The sequence below is a fragment of the Vigna unguiculata genome, chromosome 5 (genome assembly GCF_004118075.2).
Source record: "Vigna unguiculata cultivar IT97K-499-35 chromosome 5, ASM411807v1, whole genome shotgun sequence".
Classification (NCBI taxonomy): domain Eukaryota; kingdom Viridiplantae; phylum Streptophyta; class Magnoliopsida; order Fabales; family Fabaceae; genus Vigna; species Vigna unguiculata.
Window position 1 is genome coordinate 13,440,743 of NC_040283.1, and position 12,836 is coordinate 13,453,578.

Here is a 12,836-nt window from a genome sequence, read left to right on the forward strand (position 1 = left end):
CCAGAAATACAATAAATAAAATAAAAAACAAAACTACATAATAATATATATATATATATATATATATATAAAACAATATATAAAAAAACATTTCCTCTTTATATCCACATTTTACAATACCGATTTTACCCTTTCCAATATAATAATTTATTAACTTTTTTAAATTAATAATTATTTTTACTTATTTTTTATAAAATTGTTTATCTTTTTTCTTTTTGTTTATCTAGGATTTCTCTTCTCTATTTATTCACTTCATTTTTAGTAAATATAAATTTATTTTATATATTAACTTAATAATATTATATTATTATCACGTATTAATATATTACCATTTATATATAAAAAATATATCACACAATATACATATATAAAATAAAATATGTATTTTATAAAAAATGCATTAAAAGATATATTTATGTAATAAATAAATTAAAATATTAAAACACGACTTCAAATATAAGATAAACGAACATTTTAAAAGAAATTAAAGCAAAAATATATATATATATATATATATATATATATATATATATATATATATATATATATATATATATATATATATATATATGCACGCGTAACAGCAGGAAACACGAAAGTCAGAAAAATAAAAAAAATAAATGGAAAAATAAAAGCAAGATATAATGTTTAGTAAAAGGAGAAAGAGAAGAAGGGAATGCGTACGCATGAGGGAACAACGAAAGAGGGAAAAGAAAAGGGAGCAGTGACGCCGCTGAACCAGAGACCCGACGGAGCTGCGACGCGAAGTGATCGGAACTGCGACGTGGACGAGCGGAGCTACGGCGTCGAAGGTAATGAAGATCAAACTCAAATAGGTCAACGTTCGATTAGGGTTTTCCGTTTGGGATTTGGGTCTCGATCTCTGCTTACAATTGGATTTTCGATTTGAGTCGTTGGGGTTTTAATTTGGGCTTAAAATCTGAATGCCAACAACATATTTTTCTGTCATTTCATCCCGTTTTTTGAACTCGGTAACTCGTTCTCAAACTCACGAGTCTGGTACGAGTCAGCGAGTTAACTCCGAGTTTACTCCGAGTTTGACAAATAACGAGTTTATATGCGAGTTAACTCGTCAACAGTGTCATGACTCGCAGACTCGTACGGGTTTACGAGTCAACCCGCGAGTTCGATAATCTTGGTTGCAACAAACAAACTGGTTTCATTCCCACTCTAACCTCAATTGGTAATCCCTTTGTGTTTGTCACGATTTTGCTAATGGTTGGATTGGATAAGTGGAATGTAAGAATTGATTGTTCTGTTTTTTATTTCATGTTTGATTGAGCGTGAATGGACTGGATCAGTGAAATGGAAGAATTGATTGTTCTATTGGATTAGATCTGAAATTTTGAGGAAGCTGTATTCTGATGGTTCTTTTCGATTTTGGTATTTTGATGTATTCTGTTGGATGAAGTTGTGTAATTATATAAAATCTGTTGGGTTGGCCCGTTGCCACCTAGTTAAAATTAACTATTAAGAGAATCAAGGAAATGAAGTACTGTACTTTCATTTTTCCTACGATACAGAGAATTTCTTCTACAGGTGTAGTACCCCAACATTTTAGAGGAGTTGAATTCCTCCATTTGCAAAAACAATATGTAAAATCTCTACAAAATCACCTTCCTGTGATAATGGCAGGTCATCCCAACATAGACAAACCTTCTAATGGCATCTCTACTAAGTTCAATTTCCTGGATTCAGTTTCCCTTCTTCCCCTTCAAAAGTCTTCTTCTGCTGTACATATAAGGGAATGACAGGATTAGTACCAAAAATAATGAAAAAAAAAAACAACTAAGCCCGACTTAATCACAACTTCTTAAAATTCATAATTGTTATCCTTTAAGCTCTATTTCTTCCACTAGCCACCAAAGCAAATGGTCATTAGTTTTATTGTCAAACACCACTGCTCTTGGAATACTCTGATTTCCACATGAAAATACCACATACAGTGTTGTGGTAAACTCAAGAACCCAACCCTGCTATTTCAAGCACTAATATTTAGAATTTCTGATGAATTTAAATAAGTAATGGAACTAATTGTTGTACAGATTTTGTTTTATAATTCCTTAGTTTTATCCTCATTAATAGAGTCCACCTTCAAAATCAAAGGTGATAATATGTCTGTATTAACATTCAAAATCAGTAAACAAATGAAAGGAATCATCATAAGTATTTAGCTAACACTAAAAAATTTCTAAATCCATGGCCACTATTTTAAACTCGCTATCATTAATCTTATTTTGTTAAGAATATCAGACTAGACAGCCAAATCAGGTAGTGATGAGAACCTGAAGCCAAGTTGACTAAGGTGACTGTAATATGTAAGGAGAAGGAGTTGTGGTACACCTGCCAACTGCCAATCTGGCAGTAGGGAAGGAATGTGAGTGGGTTGTGTGGAGAAAGAATCTAAGTGTAGGAAATCATGGAGAGGGGCGAGGGCTAGAATTTCAGAACTGAGGCCTTGGAAAACACAAGGCCTCTTGAACACTTAGACTTTTCTTGTTATTCTTTTCCCTATTTTCCTTAACAAACAACTTTGTATTCCCTATTTTCCTTAACAAACAACTTTGTACCCAGGACTGGAATAATTTCATCTGTTTATAAGTAATACACTCCTCTCTATTTTCCTTCATAATTTTTCAAGCACTGAACACACAGAAAACCATTAAAAACATACCACTGAAATATTCTCCAAGTAACTTGTATCACCCCATATATAGTTAATACTTTGTAACATGACTAAAAGATTATACTTAATGCCACATCATGATATTCTCTCAACATTTATGTAGTGAACAAATACCATAGTAGCCACTAGCCATATATAATGTACAAAACTAAGTTCAACAACAGAGAAGAGTAAAGAATATTTGATACTGACAACAAATAATGACAACAAATAAATAGGCAGAACATGGACTACTAGTGAGAATATAATCACACATTATTTCATCAATCATCTAAACAATGTGGCAAATGGAAACATGTATAAGCATAGTTGACACAATATATATTGATATTAACTTCATATCAATAAATATACCTTGTAAAGAAAATCCATCTCCCGAACTTCCTTTAGTGTCAACACTTTCTGTTATGGAAATGTTGCTATACATATATGATTCTCAGATAATGTGGAAATAGCATTTAACATTAAAAAAAAAATCCAATCTAATTCATTCTAATCGAATATACCACATCAAAAATACTCAGTGGAAGAAAGCCTACAAAAAGAAACCAAACCTTGATTCCTTGGAACAGATAAATATTTCTGGCATGAATGCTCATATACAATTTCTCCAAAGAACCCTTTTGCTGCCCCATCCGATTTTGCAATTAAGCCACTGAGATGGAGTGTGAAAATGCTTGCTTACTAAGCACTTTACCTACACTTCTTTCACCTTCCACAAAGCCAACCACACAACAATCCGAATAAACTTGCTCAGCGCCCAAATTTTTGCAGCATCATAGAGCTTGATCCCCTTAGTTTCCATTCTCCTGAAACAAGCAGAATACTTAATATTAAGTTGGGAGACCAGAACCAGAGCTCCGGTCACAGAAAAACAGAAATTAAAAAAGAGAAAACCTGTCTGAATGAGAAGCGAGCATACATAATTACTGATAACCAAGAAACATACTCACATACTCATAAATTGCTTTTCTCAATGTGTTTATGGATTGTTATGTTATTGTGTATGATGAGTCAATTGTGTTGTGTTATTGTGTCTGTTTCATGATTGAATTGATTTGTAGTCTGAGTATGGTATGGCAGAATCTTTTAAGCTCGTGATTTACATTTTGGATTGAAATGAGTCAATTGCTTTTCATTTAGTTCATTTATTTTGAAGTTGTCTGCATAATTTTTAAATATGTTATACCTGCTGCCAATTTGCCAATTTTCATTACAAATGCTTGTTTGATCTTTTCTTATTGTGAGACTCTGCTTTTTTTTTTGTCTTATTGTGAATCAGTGAGTATATAGGCATGGTGATTTAATAAGTGGTTGCTGAAAGCATTTAAAAAAATCAAGTAATCAAGTAAGCGGTAGTTTTAGTTAATTAAACTTAGCATGATGGGTTGTAGAGTAAATTGACGAGACAAAGAAGAAGGTATGAATCCAATCCAAAACACAAGAAAGCGGATTTTATCTTATTGGGCTTGGGTGTTTAGGATATTGTGGAGGATATTAATATTTTGTTCGAAGTTTGATTAACATGCAGTTGCAATCTATCATATTTTATGAGTCAATTCCATCAGAATTTTATCTCCAAAGTGCATCAATCCCCATCATCTTGTTATTAATGGGAACAAACGGAAGAGAGGTATGACATTTTGTTCAAAGTGTACTGCTACTTTCCTGCTAATATTGTTGACTTTGGTTTGGTTCTAAAAATTATGAAAAAAGAATATATTTATTATTTGTGATGCTTCCGTGATTGCATTTCCTTGTCCTCTCTTCATTACAACATTATGATTATGATGAGTATCAAGTGTAAGTGGTACTGGTACTGGTGCCTAGGGATGGAGATTGTTCTGTTCAACATGGAACCTTTTTAGACAACTAGTGTGCATGGTGCGGATATAACGGGGCATTTTCTTCGCCCCCTTCTCACGCTCACCAGATGAATATTCTCTCCTTTCATCTTCATCACAGTAACCTTTCTCGTTAATCTCCTAAGTTTATGTTCTGATCTCAAGATAACGTTCAATTCATATAGCTAGCAGAAACTAATTAGTTCTGTACTAGGTTACTGTTATAAATTTTTTGGGTAACATGTGTCAAGCATATAAGCATACCATTTAAGAATTGAGGTTGCTAATAATTTATAAGCATTTTCTTGTTTTAGTCTATCAAGATGTATTTTCGTATGGTAACAGAATTATCAAATTTTAAATTGTATATAATTCGTAAGCGTATACTTATGAATTTGAAATGAAACATTGGTGTTGAAAGAGAACAAATCACTTGGTTTTAACTTGAGATTTGTTCTGGTAGACTAGTTGTCATGTCAAAACTAAAAAAAAATTATAAATATTTCTCTACCTGAAATTGTGAATCATAGTATATCTTATAAGGTGATTCTTTATACAGTACATTTTATGGGATGATTCCTTAATGTGTCAGCAAATTGCATATCACTGAAACATTCGATAAAAAAACAAGAAACAAAGATAGAGATGCACTTTCAGTGTAGCTTTTACTGTATGTTTATTATTAAATTTTGTGGCTAACGAATTTTGTGGTTAGTTGGATATATGTTGAAAATAATCTCCACACACACTAATTTATGATTCAGAGTTGTGCTAGGTAAGAAAACAAAAATGAAATATTTCATTTTGTTGCTTTGTATGAATCTACAATAGCTTGTATTGCTGCTGAATTGGTGTTGATTGCTGAATTGATTTGCTATTGAAATTGGGTTCGTTTGAAATGTGTCTTGCTGCTGAATTGTGTGTTGCTGCTGCTCTGCTGAATTGGTTTACTGTTTGAAATTTATTTCGTTGTTGCTGTGTGTTGCTGCTGCTCAATTGGTGGCTGCTGCTGATTTGGTTTGGTAATGTATGTATTGTATTAGAAAATTGAATTCGGATTAATTTAGAAAAAATAATGGCTGATAAGGATGATGTGTAAGGAGAAATAATTGAAATAAGGGTTAATTATGTTTTTCGTCTCTTGATTTTCGTTTTCGTCCCCTGAAACAGTGAGGTGTTGTGTGAGGGATTGCAACGGACTCAGAAGCCAGACAGGCATGGAATATGATAATCTTAAAACTCAGCTGAAAGAGTGCAGTGATCGTATAAATGCTCTTCAAAGGAGATTGGAAGGTCATGACTTGTCCATGAATGTGCAGATGAAGGTCTTTGAAGAGAGGATTGAATCCATTTATGCTCAGTATTTCAAAGTCATAGAAGCTTTGAAGGAAAAAAATGATGATATGTTAAAAGGTAATTTATTTATTTTTATTTTTATAAACAACAAGAGGAATTAATTTTTTTTTATTTGCTACTATTTTTTGTGTTTTTTTTTCAGAGACTGGAGCAATGAAGGAGCTGGATAGGGAAAGGAAGGAATTGAAGGAAAAGAAGGAAGAATTATTAAAGTTGGAGGCTATGATGAAGGCGGACAAAGAAGTGCTGGTGGGGGAAATAAATGAGCGGTTATCAAAGCTCAAAGATTACATGACGACATCAGAGAAGGATACTGCAGCTATGATTGCAAATTTAACTGAAAAGCTTAGTAAGGTTGTAAAGCCTAGGTATGTGATGTTTGTGATTAGTCCCGAGTTATTTGATTTGCAAATTTATAACTGCAATGTATGCTGATTGATTGGTACTTGTTTGTAGGACATTGCATACTTGTTTGTTTTATAATTTGGGGTGAACTAGGCTTGGATGAGTGGGATCATGATTTGATATATAGGCTGCAGTTATTGGTAATACACTAGTATGGCCACCTATCCACACACTTGTCACCTTTGCACTTTGTCATGGTGATCTAGTGTAACCGTGTTACAAATCCAGACATTATAGTATGGAATATGGAATTTAATTGCTATTTGAGACAAATAACATTAAGAAACTAACAATACCACTTAGTAATAAAATAACTCAGGTAGGTTCTTTCTGATTCAGGCATCTTGTTATGTATATGATAGTGAACAATTTGCATTTGACCTGGTATTATATGGGTGAAATATTATCTTTCCTGTGCTGCATATTGAATTTATATGTATTTTCTGTATTCTTTTAATTTTTTTTGTGAGCAACTATCCTTATTCTTCATTAGTTAATAATGCAGTTTTCAATTTTAAGTGGAGCAGAGGAGGGCTGAGGCTGGATATGGTGGAGTGGTGAAGTAGTCTTTGATTTTGTAAGGTTTTTTTTTGTGTGAATATGATACAATACGGGTTAACAAGAAAATAAGCCTACAAGAAACCTCAGTGGCTGAAAATCTTTACTTTAAAATGATTACGGGTTGTTCAGTTTTTTTGAACAATGATTACGAGTTGTTTAATTTTTTTTAACCATGAGATAGTCCAATAAATAGTTTCTCTGTATCACCATCTTTTTTGTTCCTACCTTCTAAGATAGTTTTTAAAAATGTATTTAAATATTTTGAAAATTATAAAACTTTTTGTTTCGGTATAAAAACAAAGTTGGTTAGGCAGTCTACTATTACAATTTAATTGTGTTTACTTTTTAAGGTTGGTTGGTCCGTACAATGTCTATATCTTTTATTTAGTTTAGAAAGTTTTGAAATGAAATTGATGATGAAAATGAAAGCAATATTGTGATGTGAAAACTGACTCTATCATTCTGAGCCAAAAGAAATTAAGTTTTGTTAATTTACTAACAATCCATTAATACCCTTGCCAAAAGAAAAAGGTCTCTTTATAATGGACTTGCTTAAATATTTAAAAGTTTTATTTCTGAATAAATATTATGATATTAATTAGGTAAACAGTCCCTTTAATGTAATATATTTTATTTTTAGAATAATAATAAAAAATCGTTTAAAAAAATATTTTTGTTAATTTTTTTAATTTTACTAATAGTTTAAATTTATCAAACAAAGAGAAAAAATAGTATTAATATGCAATTATTTTTTTGTCAAAGCTCTTAAGTGAATCTAAAATATGAGTAAAGTTGGAATAATTATAAAATTATTATAATTTTCTACCTATTACTAAATCCTAAATGCTAAACACTTGTTTCGTTATCTCAATCATCAATAAAATTAATAAAACTATTTTTTTTTTGTATTAAGACTATACTTTTTGTTATATAAAAAATAAGATATATTAATAATTATTAAATTGAATCGACTATCTGTTTAATATACTTTAAATTATTTTAGAAATATCATTATGTAACAAAAAAGTACTTTTGGATGTTACCAACAATTAATTCTAAATTATACATTTTACAATATTTTTCAGAATTAGATTTTGAAAAATATTTTTTTAAATAGTTCTTGATTGAGTCATGTACAAAAAAAGGATTTCAGCCCATTTATAGCGTTGATTGGACTAGCTTGGCCTATTAGAAAATCAAGGGTGTTTTTTCCTGCATTCCAATATTTCTTCTGCACCTTTAAAGAGTCATACTCTTTCATTTATGTTTTTGAAAAATTAAATTAAAATAAAAAAATGAACGTAATAATTAAACAATTATGAAATTCTAGAGTTAGATGACCGTCTAAACAAAGTTATTAATTGACAGTATTTGTGCTCTTTCATTTATTCCCTTGAAAAATTAAATTAAAATAAAAAAGTGTTCAGATTAAAATGAAAAAGTGAATTAGGTAACGTAATAATTAAATAATTATGAAGTTCTAGAGTTAGTTGATTGCCTTAACAAAGTTATTAATTGATAGTATTTGGTATATATGGATTCGTTGCACCCCAAGTGTTTCTCGCCCTTTCACTTTCAATAGTAGAGTTTAAAATAATTTTTTTTTGTATCTTGTTGTAATGAAGTGGATGTTGCAGTTCATCCGTTAGTTGGTGTCGGGTCCACTATTATTTCACTATCTATAACCTTGATTCATTTCATTTCAGAAAAAAGGTACGCATTGCAATGTCTGATTGTGATTTATTTGGTATGATAAGTTTATATTTGAGGTAGTGAAATGTTTGATGAAAAAAAAACTGAATTGGATTTTTAATTTTCTATGAATGTGGACATTCGACTTACTGTGATGATTTCTCGAAATAATACCCATATATGGAAGTCGACTTCCGAAGCAACAAAAAAAATCTCACATTTTCAGATGTGGACATCCGAAATTGTTTGTAATCGAATGTGAACTTCCGGTCTTTAACTGTCCGGAAATGATATTTTCCTGTCGCACTCTTTTAGAAGTGGACATCTGAAAATAAAATTAATCGGATGTCGACTCCCGGTATTTATCATTTTCAAAAGTGGTGTGTTGATTCCATTTTCTTCCGGATGTGGACATCTGGAATGTCCATTCCCAGTTTTGGTTTTATTTACTTGTATAGTGCAGAGATTTAAGGAATTCAATATATTGTGAGGTGCATGTTTTGTCTTTTTTTTTTCTTTGTCCGTGACGTTTGCAACCATGAGGTTTGAAGACATTGGGTAGGGGGAAAACAAATGTCATGGTTGTGTTGTTTCAATTGTTTATCTTTGGTGTATTTTATCGGAAGTTTACTTTCGGATAATATACAAAGATTTGTTTTTTTAATTGGTAATTTTTTAGTTTGAGTAATAACTTAATACTTATGCTCATTTATTATTTATTTATATTTTATATTTAATTTTTAGTTACATGAATATTTCTTTTTATTTTTGTATTTTTTATTGTTATATTTTTCTATGTTTTAATTGTTATTTGTTTAAGTTTACTATTTATTTATGGTTTATTGTTTTGTTTTTCAATGAATATTTTATTTTTTATTGTTTTAATTTTATTTAGTTTGAATTGGTATTTTTTTATAGTTTACTATTTATTTATGTTTTTTTTATATTTATTTTATTGTTGTACAAATATTTTAATTTTCTTTTTATTATTATTTTTTATTTTGAAAAAAATGGTATTGAATACTAATGTTAGATTATATGTGGTTAAAGTTATCTAAGATGGATGATCTCCCTTTGACTTTCATGGAGTCCCAAGTAAATTCAAATTTCATCTTAAATTTCTCTTCTTTTATAAATGAGATGTGTGACAGAGACTATACAAATAATTTTACGACTGATAAGATATTTTCAACACGAGATGAGTTGATTTAGTGGGTTTGAGGGATAACATTTCATCTTGGTTTTATTGTTGTCACTATAAGATCTGACAAAGCTACTTATCAACCTGGGAGGAAAATATATGTATTGTTAGGCTATGAAAGGGGTGGTAAGTATAGGAAGTATAAATCTGATGTTCAACCTAGTGTTTCTGGCACAAGAAAAATGTGATTGTCCATTTAAACTCAAAGACAAACCAATTAGTAATGGAGATGGTTGGATGTTGAAGGTAATTTGCGGATATCATAACCACGATGTGTCTTAGACGCTTGTTGGTCACCTATTTGCTAGGAGGTTAAAATCTTATAAACATTCCTTGCTTGTTGATATGTCTAAGAGTTAAGTCAAGCCTGCAAATATTCTACTCACTCTGAATAAAAATAATGAGTGTAATGTCACAACGATAAAACAAGTTTATAATGCAAGATACACTTATAAATGATCGTTGACAGATTCAAGACCTGAATTACAACACTTGATGATGTTGTTAGATCGTGATAATTACATCCATCGGAGTAGATGTGAAGACAAATCTAAGGTGGTTAGTGATCTGTTTTGGACACATCCCGATTCCATTAAATTGTTGAATGCATTTAATATTGTATTCTTGATGGATACCACCTACAAAACCAACAAATATCAATTGCCATTACTTGAGATAGTGGGGGTGACATCTACATGGTTGACTTTCTCTGTTGGGTTTGCAATCATATCTAGTGAACAAGAATCTAATTTTACTTGGGCCCTAAAAGACTTAAAGGATTATTCATGACCTTTAAGGGTGATCCACAAGTAATTGTAAGCGACAGGGACCTTGCTTTAATGAATGCTATTGATAGTGTTTTTCCTGATTGTTATCATCTCCTATGTTGATTCCATATTTAGAAAAATGTGCAAGCGAAGTGCAAAATGTTAGTGAATTATGTTGACACATGGGATGTTGTGATGGAAGCATGGAAAAATGTTATGTATTGTGAAGATGAGTTAACCTTCCCTTATTATGTTGACCACATTCATCATGTTTGTATTTCATGGCCTTTATTATATGAATATGTCAATGAAAGTTGGATAATTCCTTACAAAACATTCTTTGTAAAGGTTTATTTATTTATTTATTTTTATTTTATTTTATTTCAGAGGTTGAACCAGAGAAACAAATGGAGGAGATAGAGAAACAAATGTTGGATATGGAAATGGAGAAAATGGATAAAACTTTCAAAGAGCTGGAAATTTATACAATGGAAACAGAACTGAAGTTGGAGCGAATGAAGGACAATGTTTCAAAGCTAGAAAATGGTGTGAAAACGTTAAACATGGATAATGAAGTTATGATCGGAGATTTATCTGAAAAGGTTAAAAACTTGAAGTAGGTATGTGATGTTTGTAATTAATCCCGAGTTATTTGATTTGCAAATTTATAGCTGCAATGTATGCTGATTGATTGGAGCTGGTTTGTAGGACATTGCATACTTGTTTGTTTTATAATTTGGGGTGAACTAGGCTTGGATGTGTGGGATGATGATTTGATATATAGGCTGCAGTTATTGGTAATACACTAGTATGGCCACCCATCCACACACTTGGCACCTTTACACTTTGTCATGGTGATCTAGTGTAACCGTGTTACAAATACAGACATTTTCTGTGGTGGTATAGTATGGAATATGGAATTTAATTGCTATTTGAGACAAATAACATTAAGAAGCTAACAATACCACTTGGTAATAAAATAACTCAGGTAGGTCCTTTCTGATTCAGACAACCTTGTTATGTATATGATAGTGAACAATTTGCATTTGACCTGGTATTATTTAGGTGAAATATTATCTTTCCTGTGCTGCATATTGAATTTATATGTACTTTCTGTATTCTTTAATTTTTTTTTTATGAGCAACTATCCTTATTCTTCATAGTTAATAATGCAGTTTTCAATTTTAAGTGTAGTAGAGGGCTGAGGCTGCATGGATATGGAGTGGTCAAGTCATGACCTAAGATGCATGACAGACATGGTGACAAGTAGTCTTTGATTTTGTAAGGTTTTTTTTGTGAATATGTCAATACGGGTTAACCAGAAAACAAGCCCACAAGAGTGCATAACAAACCTCGGTGGCTGAAAACCTTTACTTTAAAATGATTACGGGTTGTTTAGTTTTTTTAACCATGAGCATGGTCCAATAAATAGTTTCTCTGTATCACTAGCTTTTTTTGTTCCTACCTAAGATAGTTTTTAAAAGGCAGTCTACTTCTACAATTTAATTGTGTTTACTTTTAAAATTCAAAGTTCTGATATTGCAACTTGAAAGTGAGATTACGTTCGATACATTGATCACTTGCAGTTGGAAAGTGAAATCATGTCTTGTGAAGGGTTAAGAAAAACAATTATCAAATTTGTCATTAGATACAAAATTTCTAAATGATCAATAGTGAACTTTTGAAATTTAATGAAGTTATAAAAAGTGTAAAAATACGTAATACACTTATTGTACAATTTACCAAATTCAACTACTCATTCAACGTAGGATATCATATGAAGTTTTCAGTACATCGTAAGTTGAATGAGTCATCTCTAAGTTACTAAAGGTTAAGCTTTGAATTTAAACAGTGCTATGCAAGATGTAGTATGAAATGCACTCTTTCGTTAAAAGATGATAACAAATATGTAAAATAATAATAATAATTATGATGATGATGATTGACCATCACCTTTATACACTTGTCTAAACACTCTCATCTTTTCTAACTATACCACTTTATTCCCTCGTCTCTTAATGTTTTCTCTTCGTAAATATTATACCAATGAGGTTGAAACCATGCATGGTCTCATCTTATTTAAATCGATTTGCTAATGCATCTGCAATGACATGGCCTTTTCCAACCGACCCCAAAAACACTGCTCCAAAATTATTACTCTATCGATGCATTGATATTGCATTTGGACACTATGGGGAAACTTGGAGTCAGAAGAAAAAAGTATGGTTGAGAATGAACTTGGAGGACAAGGCTTTGCAGAGCCTCTTGTTCACTTGGTGTATGCAAGGAGAGTCAGACTTTGC

At 31.2% G+C, this 12,836-nt stretch overlaps 1 protein-coding gene across 2 annotated transcripts; it reads left to right on the top strand.

Annotated features, from left to right (window-relative positions):
- The first annotated feature begins 614 nt into the window (after positions 1 to 614).
- LOC114185085 (centromere protein F-like) lies at positions 615 to 7,076 on the top strand. 2 transcript variants are annotated; one of them, XM_028072589.1, is made up of 4 exons: positions 615 to 812; positions 5,722 to 5,964; positions 6,050 to 6,275; positions 6,806 to 7,076. In XM_028072589.1, exons 1-4 carry the CDS (start codon positions 677 to 679, stop codon positions 6,807 to 6,809), a joined length of 609 nt encoding a protein of 202 aa, XP_027928390.1. In that variant the 5' UTR covers positions 615 to 676; the 3' UTR covers positions 6,810 to 7,076. The 2 variants fall into 2 exon arrangements, with proteins under 2 accessions (XP_027928390.1, XP_027928389.1); XM_028072588.1 differs by having other exon boundaries at positions 616 to 812; positions 6,818 to 7,076.
- The last annotated feature ends 5,760 nt before the right edge of the window (positions 7,077 to 12,836 follow it).